The sequence below is a fragment of the Protopterus annectens genome, chromosome 9.part0 (genome assembly GCF_019279795.1).
Source record: "Protopterus annectens isolate FY-2018-M chromosome 9.part0, PAN1.0, whole genome shotgun sequence".
Lineage (NCBI taxonomy): Eukaryota > Metazoa > Chordata > Ceratodontiformes > Protopteridae > Protopterus > Protopterus annectens.
The window spans coordinates 1,337,664,552-1,337,685,843 of NC_056743.1; the positions used below are offsets into that span (position 1 = coordinate 1,337,664,552).

The 21,292-nt window shown below is 41.7% G+C and overlaps 1 protein-coding gene across 4 annotated transcripts in view; it reads left to right on the forward strand.

Annotated features, from left to right (window-relative positions):
* Positions 1–21,292, forward strand: part of DDHD2 (DDHD domain containing 2) — a 1,375,691-nt gene that overhangs the window by 362,954 nt on the left and 991,445 nt on the right. For all 4 annotated transcript variants that reach the window (XM_044084314.1, XM_044084317.1, XM_044084316.1 and 1 more), the window contains exon 4: positions 9,386–9,576. In XM_044084314.1, the coding sequence (XP_043940249.1) occupies positions 9,386–9,576 (191 nt within the window). The remainder of the gene's footprint in view (positions 1–9,385; positions 9,577–21,292) is intronic.

Consider the following 21,292-nt stretch of genomic DNA (forward strand, 5'->3'; position numbering starts at 1 on the left):
ATGTATTCTGAATCTTTCTTGCATTTCCTTGTTCCTGAAGAATCCTATAAATAAGTGCACTAGTTTAAAAATGTGCTAGCTTAAAACAAAATGTACACACTTTTACATGAGAATAATGACAACATATAAAACAATTCTGATGAAGTTCTGTATGGTACTTGAACGAAAACTGCTTCAATAAATTTGTGGAAACTTTCAGTGGAGCCTTTCTATCATTCCACCTTTTCTGTTTTGTCACAGAGACTGGGTGTCTCTTCGTACTAATCCATCCTTTATGCCCAAGGTTGTTAATGAGTTGTCCTTAAATCAGGCAGTGCAGCTCCTTTTCTGTTTTCCTTGTCCATAGTCTGCTAGTGAGAGGGTCCTTTATTCCTTGGATTTGCAGAGACAGCTCGGGTATTATTTGGATAAAACTTAGACCATTCATAAGTCTGACCAGCTTTTTTGTTACCGTTTTCATGGCAAGTGTTTGCCTACTTCAGTTAGAGCTTATTCCACTAGGCAGTTGCTTCTTCTGGTGCTTTCTTCAATAGTTTGGACACCAATTTCATCCTTGAAGCTGCTATTTGGTCTGCAGTACATACCTTTGCTAAGCATTATAAATTGGATATGGTTTCTAGAGCCAGAGCAATTTTTGCTAGGACCATCCTGCATGGGTTTGTTGAGGGCTGCTCCCAGCCCTCCACCTCCTTCTCTTTTTCTTTAGCTTTTGTACTCTCCATACTGTTAAGAATATTACAACAAGTATATACAAGGACATTGCACAGTTGGGTAAAATCTTACCATAACAGTAGATATCCTTCTCTTCACTCTTGTAGTGCTCAGTCCCTCTCTCCATCCCCCTTTTTCTTTTGGGCTTTAATTTGGTTACACTGCTGGTCCAGGGTCCTCCTTTTCCTTCTCCATTTCTCCACTTGGATGTGCACAGCCTCCTTTGTTCTTTGTAGACTGTTCTTTTCTGGGGCAATTCAGTTCTGGGTAACTGTGTCAGTATGTCGCATTTATCTCCTACATATAGTACTGGAAGCATACATGTGATGTATGGCACTTACAAAATCTAAAAGCTTTGGTATACTGGCTGGACATTGGGCTATCTGTGGCAGGAGATCCCTGCAGGTAAGAATACTGCAACAGTGAAAACAAGGACATCTACTGTTATGGCAAGATTTATACAACTGTACCTTTTGGGTCTAAGCAGTGGCTGTTTAGCAATCTGTGTGTAAAACGCTTTTGTAGAAGAGACTTTAGATGGAATGATTGGCTATCCCAAGATTTGTAGCATAGTCTAAAAGTGAGTAGCAGAAGCAAATATGACTTTTTTATATACATAAGGAAGGAAGGATGCAATTGTAATTGCAGTCTGCTGACTTAAATGAAGCAGAGTAGAGTGTAGATAAAGATTTACTGAATACTGTTGGATGTTGATGCCTTTTATTGAATGATTGAATGTGGAAAGCTTGCCAGGACTTTTAAGAACTCCATGTGGCAGAACAGAACACAGCAGCATGAGAAGTATGCTACATAAATGCTTGTGATTTCTTCAAAACTATATGAATGCATCCTGCAAAGCTGACAGACTGCTGCTTTATAGTAGATAGAGTTGGAGAAAAAAGTATATCAAACTGATTTGTACAGGTGTTTGTGTTGAAAAATGTATTTGTAAAGCTGCTTGTGTTAAAAATGTATCAACAGTGTATCCTGATGGATGGAAAAATAAATACACTTGTATGTTATTATATCTATTGAAATTACAGAGAATACTGGAAGAGAAGAGGTTAAGCTCAGCTCCAGCTAACTTTGAAAAATAGTATGAAATTAAATTACTTAATTTAGGCCATAAAGACTATATCATCCAGATGTCCTTCTATTCAGTGTTGCAGTATTCTTCACATATGGGTTGTATTTCACCCAACAACCCGATGTCCAGCCAGTATGCAAAAGCTTCATGCCACTGCCTTTAAGTGGGACGTCGCAGGTAGGCTGAGGGAACGTCAGCCATAAAAGGACGTCCATACGTACAATCCTCAAGACCTTTTTTGCCGGCATTCAGAAAGGTTGACTCGTATGTTTGGTCTGCTGTTTGGAACTGCATTGTTTCTTCTGAATCAGTTAAGTACCACATAGAGGATTTATTTGTTTGCTTCTGCCATTGCTGTTTGTTAATGTCATCCAGAAAGGGCAAGTGTAGGTGTGGAAGGCAAATTACACATAAGGATAGCCATGAACTTTGTTTTGCTTAGGGCCTACCCACGGCCATCGGTCCTGTTCTGTCAGGCCTTTGTCTCTAAAACCTTATTTAGTCATCTGTCTGCACTTAATTTGTATCTGGAGAATCAGAGGCTAAAACGTTTGGCTAGGGAACCTATGGAGGGTTCTGCGAGTTCCTCTGAGCTGTCCATGAAGAGGAAGGTAGGCAAGGCTAGGCCTGAATCGTCTTTAGCTGTGCCTTCTCTCTCTGATGTACCCCTTGAGGTTAGTGAAAACCTGGTGGTATGGTTGGGGGTTGGATCCACTTCTCCAGCCAGAACCTTATTGGAAGCCGTCAGGGGTGCGGAACTGAGCACATTCAAGGCTTTGAAGACATCCGGTTTGGATGATTTGGGAGAACCACAGATGCTTATCTCAGAAGACTCTGGAGCTGCTCCATTTCTTTCATATCAAGAATCCCCAGCCATTAGGCCTACATCTGCCCCTGTTCCTGCATTAGAAAAGCCAACTAAAAAGAGACAAAAGACTAGACATGCTGTAGTGCCTTCCATCCCAACATTGGATTAGGCAGTTTTTTTCAGGGCCTTATTAAGGGCTTGCTGGCACTTAGGCCTCAGGCTTCTGCCTCTGCTATTGCTGGTCCTGCTTTCTCCTCTTCTCCTGTGATGACCTCGGGTTTTCGAGGAATCTTTCCCTGCTATTCCAGCCCAAGACTCTGATTCAGAGGTGTCTTCCTCAAATGAAGACTCCTTAGCATATTCCACTCAGATTCCTTCCCCCTTGGAATATGCTTCCTCTGAAGAAGAGTCCATTGGGGGTGACTCTCATGTGGAGGAACTCTTTTTGGGGAAACAGTAAATAAAATGAGGGAGTTTTTTCATTGGGATTCCTCTCACATTTCAGAGGAGCAAAAGAGAGATTATGATTTACTTCAGGTGGAGGCTTCTGCTGCTGTCCCTCTAGTGCTTCCAACCTTCCTTGATGGTTTTGCTTCCTCATCTAAAACTCCTGATTTACAGGCCCCAACACTTAAAGACCTGACCATTTCTACAAGTCCCTGAGGATTGTAAATTCCTTTTTAAGTGTCCTTCAGCCGACCCAGCTGTTATTTCTATCTCTTCAGACAAATCCTCTCTGGTAGTTCCCTCCACAAAATTGCTTCCCTCTGACAAAAAAGTAAAACATTGGAAAGGTTAAATAAGAATGTATATACTTCTTCAACCCTAGCTATTAGGGCCATTCATTACCAGACTCATTTGTCTAGGTATTCCCTGGCTTTTCTATCTAAGGCTTCTCAGACTCTGTCTCAGCTTCCTGATTTTGAGGCCAAGTCTTTGACTCTTTCTCTTATAGCTGCATCTTCACAGGTCACTAGGTACTCCATTAAGTACAGCTGTGATGCAGTTGAGGCTTCTTCTAGATCTCCAGCTTCTGCTTCTGTTCTTAGGAGATGTTCTTGGCTATGTCTACAGGCTCTCCCAGATGACATCAAGGCAAAATTGCTTGATGCCCCACTGGATAATTCTGCACTTTTTGGTAAGGGTGCTGCTGATCTGTTTAGGACACTTAAAGAAAAAGGTAAAGAACTCCAAGACTTAAAACAGTTGTTAGTTTCTCCAGTGCCTAAATTTCACGGAAACATTCTGGCTAAGATTCATTTCATTAGGAGACCTACTAGGTCTGCCTCTTCTTCATTACCCTTGAGTTTTAAGCCAAGGAAAGCTGCTAGAAGACCACCACAATCTAAAGCTGTTCCTTCTGCCTCATCTCCACAACAGCCCTTTCAGCTCAGATCAGGATCTCTGTGACAGTCATCACAAGCTTCCAAGTTGTACTCCTTTTCTCTCCATCTTCCTCTTTCAGCCTGGGAGGAGATCATTCAGGATTCTTGTGTGATTTCCATTAATCAAAACTGCTATTTCATGACTTGGAAGTCTCTCCCCCCTTTTCAGGGGATTCCTCAACCTCCATCAGACCAACTTCATCTGTTTCCTTAGCTGCTATCTCAGCTCCGTCTTCAAGGCACCATTCAACCAGTTTCTTCACATCAATAAGGAAGGGGATTTTATTCCTAGATGTTCCTGGTTCCAAGAAAAGAGGGTCCTTGGAGACCCATTTTGGACCTGTCAGAGTTAAATACCTTCCTGGTGGTGCCCTCCTTCAGAATGCTATTCCTTCAGTCTCTTCTCCCCCTGGTGCCTCCTCAAGCTTTCTTAGTCTCGCTGGATCTCAAGGATACTTACCTCCATATCCCTATTCACTCTCTCTTCAGGAAATACTTACGTTTATCTGTGGGCTCTTAGCACTTTCAGTTCTCTGCCTCATCATTTGGTCTTTCCACTGCCCCCAGGGTTTTGTCAAAGTGTCTGGCCCAAGCCTTTGCCTTCTTAAGACTGGAAGGCCTTCAAGGTTACCCTTACCTGGATGATCTGCTGTTTTTGGCCAGGGTCTATATTATAACCTCGAAGTTACACAATCATGATTACCCATTCATCCAGACATAATTGTCAAATGTCCTCTTCACCGAACATCCACATCATCGATTTCTTTCCAAGGGAAAGAAATTGGTAGTCCAACAACCCACGGCACAATATAACAAACACTATTAAGTGGGGGGCTTCACCCCCCAACTAAATATTTAATAATATTTAAAAATATTTTATATAAATATGTTTTGCAGATTTAAAATAATGGTCAACCAATTTCTTTCCCTTGGAAAGAAATCGATGATGTGGCCGTTTGCTCAAAAGTACATTCGACACTTAGGTGTTGATTAAAAGGTACTCTTGATTTTGTACCTTTGAATATTTAATATAGATCCTCTGGCCAGCAGACCAGCTCTTCTTACTCAATATCTGAATCTTGCTATTCCCTTTCTTCAAGGCTTGAGGTTCACGATAAATTTCAAAAATTCTTCCATTTCACCTAGTCAGGATCTCATTTTTCTGGGGTGCAGGTTCATGACAGATTTGGTGATGGTGTTTCTTCCTTCAGAGAAAGCTTAGTCTCTCATAGCTTTCACAGAATCTCTTCTAACTCTCTCTTCCATCACTGCCAGGGAGTTCCTCAGACTTCTTGAGTTCATGGCCTTCACAATTACCATACTGCCCTATGCAAAACTTCACATGAGGAAGTTCAATGGTTTTTGAAAACAATTTGGTCTCAACATGCACATCCCTTGGAGACTGCCATTCCCCTTCTTCCTTGCTTAAAGATAGAACTAGAATGGTGGATGCAGCAACTCAGGCAGAATCCAGGTCTACCTCTTCTCATTCCTCAACCAGTGCAAGAACTTTTTACAGATGCCTCAGACTTAGGATGAGGAGAAATCTTAGCTTCCTCAAAAGTGCAGGGACTATGATCTCCTTCTCAGAGAAAAGAGCACATAAATATCAGAGAAATGAGAGCTTTGATTCTAGCCGTACAAGCATTGCATCTTCCATTTCTACCAGGCCCTCTCAAGATTCTCACAGACAATACTACAGTCCTTTGGTACATAAACAAGCAAGGCAGTACAAAATCTTATCTTCTTTGTCATCTGGCAATTAAAGCTTGGGAGTTGGCTATTTAGTACAATGTCATACTGCAGGCTATGTACCTTCCCTCTTCTCAGAACCTGGTGACAGATGCATTGAGCAGATCCATGACATTATCGCGCGAGTGGATGCTTCACAGAGATGTGTTCCTGGACCTAGTTCACAGGTGGGGTACTTCAGAGATAGATTTATTTGCCTCCCCCCAGAACAGACAACTTCCACTTTTCTGTGCTGGGGTTCCTCACCCTCAGGTGTGGAACGGGGACACCCTCTCTTTCTCATGGAAGGAGATGTTTCTTTATGCATCACCCTTCCCTATGATTCAGAAAGTCCTGTTGAAAATTCAACAGGAAAAAACAAAAATCTTGTTAGTGATCCCCTTTTGGCCAAAACAGCATTGGTTCCCTCTTCTGCAATTAAGCAAGGGTCATCACTGCAAGTTGCCTCACTGGATGGACTTTCTCAGGACAAGGAATCACTGATTCATTTACACTTGTTAACCCTTCACCTGACTTTATGGGTGATCAGCGTCATATTCGTTTTAGGCACCTTTTTCTCACAGGACATGCTTTGGGTTTTTCAGGAGGCCAGGAAACCCAGTACAAGGAAATCTTACATTTCCAGGTGGACAAGATTTTCTGTTTGGTGCCAAAAAGTGAAAAGGACCCTCTTAGGGTGGATATTCCTTTGGTATTATATTACCCGTATGAGTTGCTTAACACTGGTCTCTCTTATTTACTGTTAAGGTCCACTGCTCTGCTTTATCTGCTTGCCTGCCCCTGACTCCTCCATTGGCTTCTAGATTGGAGGTTAAACTTTTCTTGAAAGGCGTCCTGCACATGAATCCTCCCAGGAAACCAGTTCCACCTCCTTGAGATCTTAATTTTGTCCTAGAGAAGCTGACTCCGGCCCCCTTTGAGCCAGCTGTTTCAGCTTCTCTTAAAATTTGTCCTTTGAAAACAGTGCTTCTGGTAGCCATTACCTCTGCCAGAAGGGTTTCTGAGATCCAGGCATTAATGGCTTTACCACCATTCCTAGTTTTCCATAAGGAGAGGGTTTCTTTGAGAACCAAACCTTATTTTCTGCCTAAAGTGGTTAATGACCTAATTTTAAATCAAATTATTTTAATTATCAGTTGCATACCTTTTCCCATCTCCGCAATCTTCTAGTGAGAGGATTTTGCATTCCCTTGATGTGCATAGACAGCTTAGATTTTATCTAGACAAAACAAAGTCTATTTGGAAGTCTGGGGTTGCTTGTTTCTAAGCAAACTATCTCTTCTTGGATTTCTAAGGTCATTGTTCTTTATCAGCTTCATGGAAAATCCTTATCTTCTTCTGTGAAAACCTACTCCACTAGAAAAGTTGCATCCTCAGGGGCTTTCTTCAAGGGTCTGAAAACTTAATCCATTTTGAAAGCTGCCACTTAGACATCAGTTCATGCAGTCACTAAACGTTACAAGCTAGATCATATTTCCAGGGCCAGGGTAGGTTTGGCCATGGCAGTCTTGCATGATTTTCTGGAAACTGGATTCTCCTAATTTTTCTGTATATTATTCCTCCTCCCTGAGTCCCTTTCCAGTTTTTGCACTCACCCATATGTGAAGAATACTGCAACATTGAATAGAAGGACATAGAATAGTTGTGTAAAATCTTAGCATGAACATAGCTGTCCTTCTCTTCTATGTTGCAGTATTCTATCCCACCCGCCTTCTCTCTCTATATGTTGCTCATTTCTTGGATGACTGGCCTTTGGGCATTTTCTAGTTTCCTCATGGGGCTACCTTTTTGAGGATTGTACGTGTGGACGTCCCTTTTATTGTTGACATTCCATCAGCCTATGTGCTTTGTCCCACATGCAAGCAGCAGCATGAAGCTTTTGTATACTGTCTGGACGTCAGGTCATTGGGCAAAATACAACCCATATGTGAAGAATACTGCAACATAGAAGAGAATGACATCTATGGTTATGGTAAGATTTTACACAACTATTCTTTCTGAATGCAGCCAGAGACTAAATGCTTGTGCCAGAGACAGGTTTATTAGCTCCTGTAGGAAGAGTGGACGTGTTTTATTGTTTTATGACTTCCAGAAGCTGCAACAGTTCTTAGCAAAGCTTTGTGTGTGTGTGTGTGTGTGTGTGTGTGTGTGTGTGTGTGTGTGTGTGTGTGTGTGTGTGTGTGTGTGTATTATTGACACGTGTGTGAGATTCTGGGTCATTTGCTAGGAAAGGGGGGGGGGTAGTATGGGAACCAGAAGTCAGATGACCAGATGTATGTGATGCCATTCTGTAATCCAGGGCAAAAATGATGTTTTAATACTAGATGAGACTGAAGTCTCAGAGCACTCTGTTTTTGAAAGCTGACAAAGAAGAACCCCTCACTTACTTCATCTTACCTTGCTGTAGTAAGTGACCAGGGAATAGTAATTCTTTAGATCAGTCTAGAAAATATAGTGAGGCTAGATAAGTACTGTTTTTCTGTATCTGTGTTAATCTATTCATCTGCATTTCCTTTGATCAAAACTCTGGTGTTTATTGTAGTAAATATTCCATATTTTCATATTCTTGTATTAATTATTATTAAATATATTTAAACTTTTCATTGTGGCTGGTCCTTTAGAGAATATTTTAAACATTGAGAGTATGTATGTGTATTTGGTGACTGTGTGACCACTCCTGAAAGCCTTACTGCATTGGCCAAACACCATAATTTGTATTAATAATAATTTCCCTCAGTATAATTGGGTACACTTGTAAGAGCCTTATAGTAGCTAGCTTTGGAGTGTCTGGTGGCACTGTAGCTACCTTATAGTCTGGGCAGAAGGTGCATAGCTAGTAAATCTGTGCCAGCCTTTTCCAGGTGTGTATGTGTGTGTCTGTGTGTGTATGTGTCTGTGTGTGTCTGTGTGTATACGTGCAAATCTCCAAAAGTATGTGTGTCAGCTGCTTGGAGCAGGGACACAGAGCACTGGTTTCACAGAGAGGATACTGGAGGACTTGGCTTGGACACTCAGCTGAGGACTCAACTCTATAGCTGTGATAGTGGGGAGTCTTATTGGGGACCTGAATGGAGATAGAGAAATCCAGACCCCGGACTGAATGTGCTTCCTGTGTGCTCTTAAGGGAAGTTGTGCATGATACCGAGAGGTACATCAGGAAATACTGTGTTTATCTATTTTTGTTCTAAGTGAACGTCCCTCTCTAGTGTCAGTGGTGAGGATTCAGGCTCCTTGATTACTGGCCAAGAGAGGGGACATCACATAAGGATATATTTTGTTAGTCCTGCCTTGCTCTGAATCAGTGAATTTTTATTTTGAGATTATGCAAGTAATTTCAAGTTGAACAAAATAAGTTAAAAATATTAATCTGATTCCTGTGTCTCAAAAAGTAAAGTTAGATTTGCAGTGTTAGTCATTGTCATTTGGACTCAATTTCCTCTCTTTCAGTTATTCTGTTACTTGGTACCCTAATTGAATTATTGAGTTATTTGAAGACAGTTGAAGAACTGTTCAGGTTCTTCCTAAGATAAATAATTGTTACCAGAATCAGTGCAACAAACATACTGGAACGCATAGCACTTCATTCTAGCCATTACTGTGTAATACCTGCTGTATGTTTAGTAATCTTTGTCTTATTTACAGGTCAGGACCCTAATAAGATAGTTGTTGCCACAGATGGAGGGCGCTTTGATGTCTACTTGGGACAAAGAATGCGCTTTCCTGTCTACTGGGAGCAGGCTGCTACAGAAGTAAGACGGTGCAGCTGGTTTTACAAGGGAGACAAGGATAGCCGGTACATTCCATATACTGAAGACTTCAGTGAGCGTTTAGAGGTATCCTTCAAGAAAGTAGTTCCTTTCTTAATTTGGCTTCTTTGCTGTTTCTTCCATGGTGAATATGCCACTACCCACTTTGTGTTTTGCTGCACTGGGACAACATGGTTGATTTAACCTTTGTATTCAGCACTGGAGTTACTGTCATCTGAGCAAGGTAATAAACAGATTAGTAAGGGCATCAAGATAAAAAAAAAATAACAGACTACTATATCAGTATTACTATATCAGTATTAAGTGTATAGAAGAACAGATGCCCTTCCTTTGAAAGCAAGTTGCAAAAGAGCTTCATCTATGTTAATATAACCCACATTATATGCACTATGAGTTATATTTCATAATTTCTTCAAATTGTGAAATGTAACTATAAGCCACAGAAAAAACAACCAAAAAAAAATAAATAAAAACATGATTTGCAGAGAGGAGAGGGCTTTCCCCAGTATTCCTTACTTGCATATACCATCTCCACAGTCTCACAACAGTCTAGAGAAAAAGACAAATCTTAGTGCAGAGCACAGTAGTTGTGTATAATATAAATCTGTGCACTTTCAACCAAACATGATGAAACAAGCAAAAAAGAAAGCTGCTTAAAGTAAATGCATTCACTGGAGTGAAGGATAGCCAGCGACGGATCCTCTTTTCAGTATTGATTGTATGAACTGGTAGAAAGATTTCCAAATATGCAGACCTACAGCCAGAGGTAGTTCGTAGAAGAAGCTCCATGTTTTTCTGTATTTCATGTGTGCCACCTTGATATATTTCATAGTGAGAATCCAAACTCGATTGTGAGTAAATTTCCTGCACTGTGATTCCCTGAAGTCAGAAAACCAAGTATTTCATACTGTGCTTTTGGCCCTGATATAGAGAGTTGCAATTAATTTCTAAATAGTGGTCCTGTCATTTTACTCCATCTTATCTGTACCAAATTGGTTTGCTGGTGTTGAAGTGCAATATGCTTGATGGCCACTGCCATTTGTTTCTGACCTACTGTTTCCCAGAATGGTTTAACAGACTTACCCCTCCAGAGTAGTTTGAGTATATAAGTACATGTTTGCTTTAATCATACAGTGAAGCTGCTTTAGTTTGGGGAAGTGGCTGAGTGACATACCATGCTGGGGCAGACAGTGGTGGTTGTGGATTAGCCTACAATGCAAAATCCTAAAAATTTGTCTTGGTTACATTTCATCTTTTGGATTAAACTTCCGTTACCTGTACATCCTTTTCTTGAAAGAACAGGATTTATTCTACAATTTCTTCCGAGTTAATCCATTAATTTATTTATTTATTTCAGTTTGTTAACCGGGAAAGTCCATTGGGCTAAGGTAGCCCGTTTTCAATGGAGGCCCGAGGAGAAATGCTCCAGACAGAAAGACAATATACAATGTATTAGTACAGCATATAAGAACAACATTCAATATACAGCAAGACAAGATTTTACATATCTTGAAATGCATGAGCTGAGTCAATCGCTTATAAGATATTTCAAAAAACAATAAATTCATGTTCATTTAATACAATACATGTATTTTAGGCAAAGGAATTTTAGAGAGATGAATTGAAGCTGTGGCAGAGATTGTGAGTAGGATAGAATAGGGATAGGTGTCAGGAATCGGGTAGGATGGGTACAGGAGCACTCCCAGAGGGAGGAGAGGTGAGAGTGGAGTAGGGTTTTAAAGGAGGGTAGTTCGAGGTGGTTCTAATGTGAGGGGGAAGAGAGTTCCATAATCTGGCAAGGAAGAACATGAAGTAGAAGTTGCCCTGGTGCGTGTAAAGGCTTGTAAAGTTCTAAGAGGTTCTGATTTGTGGATCTAAGTGTTCTGTGTGGCTGGTAAAGTTTTAGGGAAGAGACGAGTGACGGACAGTTAGAAGGTTTAAAAATCAGCTTTTGTGCAGTAGTTAGTTGAATGAAATTTAGGTAGCCTGGGAGTTCTGACCAATTTAGAGCATGTAGGGAGTTACAATGGTGAGTAGAGGATTTGGATCCTGTTGCAAACTTTGAAATTTTATTATAGCATGAGGAAAGTTTAGATTTTATGGATGATTGGAGGTTAGAGAGTAGTGGAGTTCCATACAAAAGGGAGAGTAGGAGGTAGGTGGTAGATAGGAGTTGTCTAGAAGACAGAGAAAGGTAGCGTCTGTGTCGATAAAGCATTCCAAGTTTTTGGTGGGTCTTTTTAATATTGGTTTGTAGGTGGATGTCAAATTTTAGCTGGTCATCGATGAGGATGCCCAGAAGTTTTGTATGGGAACTATTTTAATAGATGTTTTGTTTAGGCTAAGTATAGAGAAGGATGCTTTGTCAACAGCAGTATGTCTAGAAGGGGTAAATATCATTATTTTGGATTTGGAGGCATTTAGGGCTAGATGATTGTCAAGCATCCAGGACTCAGTGGAGGAGAAGGCCTCTTGAGTAAGGTTTATTAGTAAGGGAAGAGTTTTGGCTGAGCAGATGATAGTGGAATCGTCTGCATATTGCACCAGTTTAGCACTGGGGATCTTTTGGTGGAAATCATTGATGAAAATGTTAAATAGTAAAGGACCCAAAATAGAGCCTTGGGGTACACCTGTTGGGGTGTGAAGGAAAGAGGAAGTGCAGTAGTTCCATTTTAGAGCTTGTTCCCTGGCTGAGAGATAGCTGGAGAGCCATTTGATAGAAGAGGAGGAGATATTAAGATGGGGGAGTTTAGAAAGCAGAAGCTCATGAGAGAGAGGGTCAAAAGCTTTGGATAAGTCGAGAACGAGGGTAGAAACTATTTTCCCAGAGTCACGAGCAGAGTTAATGATTTCGAGGAAGGAAAGAAGGGCAGAGGTGGTGCTCTGTCCTGGTCTGAACCCGTGTTGGGTAGGGGTTAATAGTTTGTTGTCCAGTAGGTAGGATAATAGTTGGAGGTGAATAAATTTTTCGAGTATCTTAGAGATAGGGGATAGGATAGCAATAGGGTGAAAGTTGGAGATTAAACAGTTTGTACCCCCTTTATGGAGGGGGATGATGAAGGCTTTTTTCCAGAGGTGTGGTACATAGGACTCCTGAATGGAGCGATTGATTAGGATGCTGATTGGAAGGGCTATGCCATCAGCAGCTAGTTGGAGAAAGTTGGATGGAATGTCATCTGGGGCATTAGAGCAAGGTTTTAACTTTTGTAGGAGCTTTTTTATAGTGTGGGTAGGAATGGATTTAAGAGTAAAAGGGGAGGAATTAGGGTTCTTGGGTGTTGAGTTTTTGGTATCAGTTAATTTGTGGGGGATGTTAGGAAAAGAAGAGGAGAGTTTGCCTATGGAGTCAATGAAAAAGGAGTTGAATTGGGTAGCTAGGTGGGGGTCTGGTGGATCTGGGTCAGGGCAAGGGTTCTCTTTTTTTGCCTGGGGATAGTATTGTTGAAATACTATTCCAAACTTTTATGGGGTTGGTTTTATGATTATTTTGTAGTTTAAGGTAGTAGGATTTGTGATCTTTGGCTATTTGTTTTTTTACTTGATTTCGCAGTTGCTTGTATTCGTCAAGAGAGTTGGGAGTTTTGCATTTTTGATAGTATTTCCAGATTTTATCTCAGTGATGCATAAGTAATTTTGTGTCTTTAGTTAGCCAGGGGGCTGTTTTGAATCTAAGTCTTTTGGTTCTACAGGGGGCGAAGTGGTTAAGTATATCAGTATAAATTCTATTGAAAAGTGAAACTGCGGCATCTAAAGGGAGGGACTGTAGAGGGTTCCAGTCTATCTGTTTTAAGGCATTAGAGAAAATTAGGGGGTTGAAGATTTGCATGTTTCGGGTGGTAATGTGTTTGTGCTGAAAGAGGAGGGTGGAGGAGGAATGGCGTATGTAGGCAGGGAGATGATCACTAAGGGGATCTGAGAGAGTACCACTATCAGAAACTTGGTCTGGGTGGGAGACTAGTATCCAGTCAAGAATGCTACCTGTGGTGTAATCTTTATTTGGTCTAGTAGGGGTTTTGATTAGCTGTGTGAATTGATAATAGGTTGATGCTTTGAGAAGCGGTAAATGAGTCAATGGAATACCAGTTTATGTTGACATCTGCTAGGATTATTGTGTCATTGTTTATGTTGGCGGTGAACCAGGCAAGAATATCTTCCAGTATATGGATATTGTTACCAAGTGGTATGTACAGGGAGGCAATGCATAAAGATTTATTACTGTTTACTTTGAGAAGGGCGAGGGTTAGCTCGGCGGTGTCAAATGAGGGTATGGGCTTAGTATGTGGTGTTACTGTTAAGGAGGAGGAGAAGAGTAAGGCTACTCCTCCACCTTTCTTTTGGGGTCTGTCACTTCTCACATGCTGTCTCTAGCTGGGCTTGTGTCTCTGTTAGCTGTGTACATATTGTGTAGTTACAGCTGTGGGCATAAGTCCCCCAAAACCTTTATACATCCGCCAGGTCTACCAATATGGTAAGTGTTACCAATCATTTCGCCATGTCGGTCTAATCCATTGGTTGTTTAAGGTCATTTAACCTAGATGATGTTATTGAATCTAAATGGCCAACTGTTTATATCCGGAAAGTATGTCCTCCAACAGATCAGTTGGATTGCTTGGGAATTTTTTTTTACTGACTCAACTCTAGGCTTATCACTATTTGCCTTTCATATACTGATGCTTTTTCATAGTTGTGAAGCTTTCCTCTGCCTGTACTGTTTTACTCTTTAGCCTCTGGAGATCCATTCTGAGTCATTGTCCTAGAAAATGTGTTAGCCCTCATTCTCTACCTTTGGTCTTTTAAGTCCAACTGTTATCATATATTTTTGTATGCTGCTTGTTTTTTCAAATTGTGGTCAAATAATTTCAGTCAGAAATGCTTGGTTATTTCCAAATAGAGTGTGGGACAGAAGGGAGTTAAAGGTTGTGAAAGGTAATAAATCAAGTACACAAATACCTGGCTGATAGAGGGAAATACTCATCTCTTTCCTGCCATGAATATATGATGATTCCTTCATCTGTTGCTTGTGTGTTCAGTGAATTATTTCACTTGTCTGGACTGTGCTGAGGATTCACTCGAAAACTTGGCCCCACATTCCTCTCCCCTGCACAAGTCTTCCTGGAAGATGTGACCTTACCTTTTTGGTTTCCTACATCCCTGCTGTGCCTTCTATGCAGTAGAAGGAACCTACTCACTTTTATACCCCAATGCCCACTATTTCATCCAGCCTTTAGCTGTCGCTTAGTGTGGTTGACTGGTTGTGCAGCCTAGAAATAACATTCTAACTATTTTACCTGCACTATGCTGCAAGTTATTCTCACTAACCATTGCATCATGTCACTGTATTATGTATGCTTTTAAGCAAAGCAAAGAGAGCTGCAGGTGTGACCAGGCATTCTGGAGCATGGGTCGTCTCTGTTCCTTGTCTCTCTTTGCTGTGTCTTAGTGTTTCTTTTTTTATGTCATACCTGTGCATCACAGCTGTGGTCATCAAAATGAACACTTTGGCAGTTTGTCATCTGTCTAAAAGCATGAGGCCTAATAAATCATTCTGGTGCAATTAGTATTCCTCCAATAATATGGAGTAAGAGTCACATTGATATAGTGACTTGAAATGTATACATGATTATAGTCAAAATGCAGGCTAGAACAAATTACACTATTAATAATATAAGATCAATAGAAGGGCTTCATAACTCTGACATTGTAAGCATTCCTAACATTGCATTCATCCTGATGTCAGTTTATACATACATCTTGGTTAAATAACACAACAATAACTAAGTATACAGTTACATTTTAAAATTACGTAATTAAACTTTTAAGCATAATTTAAAGTATTATAATCAGATAACACAAAGAATATGCTGAATAAAGGCACCCAACAGTCACTATAACAAGAAATCCAAAACAGTACCTCGGAAAGGAAAAAAAAAACAGTGCTCTCTCACTCTGTATTTCGTATTAAACTTTGGTTACAGAGTGAGAGAGCACAGATGTTCTTCATCTCACATTGCTGCAGTCCTTACACTTGGGTAGTCCGCTGTCCTCGGTCGGCCCGAATATCAAAGTATAAGGCTGACGTCGGTCAAGGCGCATTTGACTGACATCAGGACGTCAGGGTACAAATGCGCATGACCGACGTCATATCCTCAGTCTTTTTTGCCGCATGGTCCGATGCAGAAGCAGCGTTGCAAGTGCCGGTTGGTGTTCTGAAATTGTTCGATTTCGGAGTTTCAGACCGAGTCAAAGTTGGCTAAGTACCCCGTTGGGGAATATTTTAGTTTTTTCTTGCCTCAGTGGTTTACCGGATGTCAGAAAAAGTGAATAATTGTATTTCTTGTGGGAAACAGATACCGCATAGAGACTATCATACTTTGTGTATTCCTTGTTTAGGGCCTGAGCACGACGTTGTTGGGTGTCGCTCTTGTGCTAGATTCAATAAGCGCACTATAAAGAGAAGGTTAGATTGTGCCAGGTTAGTCTTGAGCGGTGCAATTATAAAATGCCGTCGGATGCTCCGGCCCGCTTCTTCAAGAAGCGCAAGGACAAAGCAGTTAAGCCTAGGCTAGAAGAACCGTCCGTGCGGACGCCGGTTCTTTAGAGGTGTCGGTGGAGCGGTGGTTCCACCGGAGGTTTCTTTGGGATCCCAGGGAGAGACTTTGTTATTGCAGGATGTGGCCTCTCAGGAGGCAGGTCAGGCTGAGGGGGCTTCTCAGGTTACTATACTCCCCTCCCTGCCTAGGGTGGTTAGGCCCTCTCCTTCTGCTTCCAAGGCTTCTCCCAGAGGCAGGCCAGGTTTAGCTTCAGTTGGTGTCACCCCTAGTTCTTCAGGAACTGTGCCTAAGAAGCATATGCTTAAAATGGCAGAAGATTTGATTACTTTGATTAGGGGTACTTTGCCCCCTCCTGATAAGAGACCTAGGGTGGAGCCTGAGCTAGGGAGTTTTGAGCAGGCTTCGGATGTTTCAGAGTCTTCGGCTGAAGACTTGCAGGAGTACTCTCCTTATTCTGATTCTGATGTGGATGATTCTACTCCTTCTGCTTCTCCTCCTGAGGATTTTTCTTTTTCAGAAACTCTTCATTCCATGAGGGAGCATTTTAAGTGGGAAGGTCGGGACTTCTCTGATTCCAGGAAAAGGCTTAGGGAATTTTTGTTCTTACCTCAGCATAGGCCTTTGGCTATACCTCCTGTTTTGGATGTAGTGGAAGATGTTTTTACAGAGGCTTCTCTTAATCCTGATTCTTTGCCTCCTGCTCCTGTTAAACCGGATAGGTATTACAGGGTGCCTGAAGCTCATAAGTATCTTTTTAAGAGTCCTAGGGCAGACCCAGAAACTGTTAGCCAGGGGCCTAAAGGTGTTAAGGCTTCTGTTGTCAAGAATCCGGTTCCTACAGATAAAGAGGCCAGGGCCTTGGATAGATGGGGAAAGAAAGTTTATACTTCTTCCACTCTAGCTATGAGGGCTTTGAATTGCCAGTTTCATATGTTGAAATACCAAAACTATCTCCTTTCACAATTGAAGTCTAAGGTTGATGCTCTGGCAGAAGGTATTGATTGTAAAGAGTTACAAGATTTAGTACATGTTTCTGAACAGGTGGGTAAGCATTCTTTGCAATGTGGTTTTGATGCTGTACAGGCCTCGTCTAGGGTGGCTGCCACTGGGTCAGTTCTTCGCAGGCACGCCTGGCTGAGGGATCAGAATTTATCTGACCATGTTAAAACAAGGATTTTAGATGCTCCTTTACAATCTGATGTGTTGTTTGGTTCTCCTGTTGAGGCAGTTTTGAAGAAAATGGAAGACAAGGCTAAGTCTATGCAGACTGTTAAAGATTTTTTGCAGGTTCAGCCTCCAAAGTTTAGTAGAAATTGGCCTACTAAGGGGTGGACGTATCCTTCTTATGATTCCCAGTCTAGGGGTAGATCTAGACGTGGTAGGGGCAGAGCTCAGGGCTCTTTCAGGCCTAGAACAGGGAGTTCTCCTGCACAGTCTTGGTGAGGGCAGGGGTCAGTCCTTTCATAAACAGACCCAATGACCTACCTTTTCAGCTGCCAGAGCCTTCTCGTCTGGCAGCACCTTTGGGAGGAGGGTTGGCACTTTTCAAAGAAAATTGGAGTTTAATTACCCAAGACAGATGGGTATTGGATATCATACACCACGGTTACAGGTTTTATTTCCATACCTTGCCTCCTTTCAAAGGCATGCCAGGCGTTCCTCCTCAACAAAGAATAGAGGCTCACAAGCAAATTTCTCTGTTACTCCAAATAGGGGCCATACAGCCGGTCCCTATGCCAGAAGTGGGCCTAGGATTTTATTCTCGCCTGTTCCTAGTACCGAAGAAGGGGAACACGTGGAGACCAATTTTGGATTTATCTATCCTCAACACTTATCTGGACATTCCCAAGTTCAAAATGTTGACGTTACAGCAGCTTTTACCTCTGCTGGGCAGAGATCATTGGATGGTAACTTTGGATCTCAAGGAGGCTTACCTTCATGTTCCTATCAGACTAAGTTGCAGGAAGTATCTGCGTTTTCGAGCTGGGACTTCTCACTATCAGTTCTCTGCATTGCCCTTTGGCTTATCTACTGCGCCCAGAGTGTTCACGAAAGTTCTGGCTCCAGTGATAGCTTTCTTCAGGCTAAAAGGAATACAGATCTATCCTTATTTGGACGATTGCCTGATTCTGGCTCCAGGAAGGGACGAGCTTCTTCTTCATTTGGAATATGTGATAGCAGTGCTAAGATGCCTGGGGTATTCTGTGAATGAAATAAAGTCCAGTCTAGTACCCTCTCAGGACATGTGCTTTCTGGGTGTAAGACTGAATACAGCATCCCAGATGGCCTTTTTGACCCCGGACAAACAAAAGAATCTTTCCCTTTATTTTCATCAACTATCTCATCAGTCCGGGCTGACTGCAAGGACAGTCCTTCAAGCCTTAGGGTTCATGGCATCTTGTATTCTGGTGCTTCCCAATGCCAAACTGCATATGAGGAAGCTACAATGGTATCTCAAAAATGTATGGACACAGCACTGCCAGGATCTGGACACTGTCATTCAAATAATACCTTGCATTCAAAAGGAATTTTTGTGGTGGGCTCAGGAATGTCACCTAAACAAGGGACTCTCTGTGACCCGGCCAGAGGCGAGTCAGATTTTAACGACAGATGCCTCAGACAAAGCTTGGGGAGCTCATCTAAATGGAAAGTGGATACAAGACAAGTGGCCTGCCAGACTACTACATCTACATATCAACTTGAAGGAGATGTTAGCAGTCCAGTTTGCATTAATAACTTTCAAGGATTTACTTCTTCCAGGGCAGGTGTTGATTCTAACAGACAACACAACTGTCATGTGGTACATCAACAAGCAAGGGGGAACACATTCTTATCCTCTTTGCAGGCAAGCAATGATTTTGTGGGAGACTGCTCTCAGTTTACAGCTCAATCTTCAGGCAAGGTTTCTGCCGGGAGCACAGGACTCCTTAGCAGATGTGTTGAGCAGACGAATTATGGATCCCCACGAGTGGAAATTGGATCCTCATGTATTTCAGAAATTGACAGTGTCATGGGGAACTCCAGACATAGATCTGTTCGCTTCTCCACTAAACCATCAGCTGCCAAAGTTTTGCACGAAAAGGTTTCATCCCACAGCTTGGAAAGTGGATGCTCTTTCTTTCAATTGGAGCAATCTTCATGTGTATGCCTTTCCACCTCTGCCTCTCCTTCCAAAGGTACTTCTAAAGGTCAGACAGGACAAGCCAAGGATGATTTTAATAGCTCCAGATTGGCCTCGACAGCACTGGTACCCATTACTGAGAAGTCTGGTACGGAAGCCTCCATGGCCTTTGCCTATGATTCCACACCTGTTGTCCCAGGAGGACAGTCATTTGCTCAATGTCAAACTTCACTCTCTTCACCTAACAGCCTGGCATATTCTGTTTTGAACCATAGAGGGTCTCAACTTCCACAAAAAGTTTTGAATGTTATTTTGGAAGCTAGAAGGCCTAGTACAAGGAAAGTGTACGCAGATAAATGGAAGAGATTTTTATTTTGGAGTGCAGCAAAGGATTTTGATGTTTCTGAGCCTAATTTAAGTGTGGCTCTTCAATATCTTACTGAGTTACTGGACAAAGGTTTGTCCTTCTCTTCTATTAAGGTTCATGCTGCAGCAATTTCAGCTCACTATGACTGTGACCCACCATTGTTTTCTCATCCTTTGTTCAAGCAATTTCTTAGAGGGGCAAAGAATATAAGACCCCCACGTAGAGCTCCTACTCCTGCTTGGGATCTCAGTTTTGTGTTGGAGAAACTCACTCTACAACCTTTTGAGCCTGCAGCTACTACTGAATTAAAGTTTTTATCATGGAAGACTGCTTTTTTGTTGGCTATTATCTCTGCAAGAAGGGTTTCTGAGTTGCAGGCCCTTATGGCGGTTGAGCCTTTCTTAATTTTCCATAAGGATAGGGTATCTTTGCGTACTAATCCTTCCTTTATGCCTAAAGTGGTTTCTAGTGTGGCTTTAAACCAAACTATTCATTTGCCTACTTTTTATGCAAATCCCCAAAATAAAGGGGAAAAGATTTTGCACACTTTAGATGTACACAGGCAGTTGCGATATTATTTGGACAGAACTAAAGGGTTCAGGCAGTCTCAGCAGTTATTTGTTTCTTTTGCTTTGAGTTCTCAGGGCAAGCCTGTGTCAAAACAAACTATTTCTAAGTGGATTGGGTTTTGCATTGCTTTCTGTTATTCCCATCATGGCAAGGAGATTCCAGCTGGGATTAGGCCTCATTCCACTAGGGCTACTGCCACTTGACAGCTTTTTGAGGGGTGGCAACTAAGGATATTTTGGAGGCAGCTACTTGGAGTTCAGTGCATACTTTCTCTAGGCATTATCACCTACCACTTTACTCTAAATCCAGGGCTGGTTTTGCCACTGCTGTTTTGCAGGGCATTTTGGCAGCTCCTGCTTCCTTATAGTTTGGCCATCCTCCCTTACCTCTGCTTTGGGATTCTACCCAAGTGTAAGGACTGCAGCAATGTGAGATGAAGAACATAGTACAGTTTTGTACCTACCATAAATGTAGATGTTCGAAGATCCACATTGCTGCAGTCCAATTTACCCTCCCTCCTTCCCCTCTGTAGTTAGAGGCGGTTGTGTGGGTTGGGTTGTCAATATGAGGTATATTGTATATATTGTATATATTGTACATATTTTTAGTGCTAGGATGGTTGGTTGTTTGTTTGCTGTCTTTTGGTTTTGACCTTTATTTTTAGGGTCTTCTGACATCTGGGGCAAGAAAAGACTGAGGATATGACGTCGGTCATGCGCGTTTGTACCCTGACGTCCTGATGTCAGTCAAATGCGCCTTGACCGACGTCAGCCTTATACTTTGATATTCGGGCCGACCGAGGACAGCGGACTACCCAAGTGTAAGGACTGCAGCGATGTGGATCTTCGAACATCTACATTTATGGTAGGTACAAAACTGTACTTTTTTTTCCCTTTCCGAGGTACTGTTTTAGGCTTCTTGTTATTATAATCGGATCTCTGATCATAACCTGCTTATGTGTTCGAAATATTTGATAACAGGAAATGTACTTTGAGAGAAGTATGGGACTTGAGAGGTAAACTGTGACATCCATGTTGAGAACATGTCAAACATTGTCCTGATTGGAGTCACGTGATCATAATTCTTTAACTGCCCCAGTGTACCATAATTAGACAAAAAAATGGTAGGAGTGTGGAGTCTTTTAAGGCTTTGAAAGCTGGAAAACACTTAGTG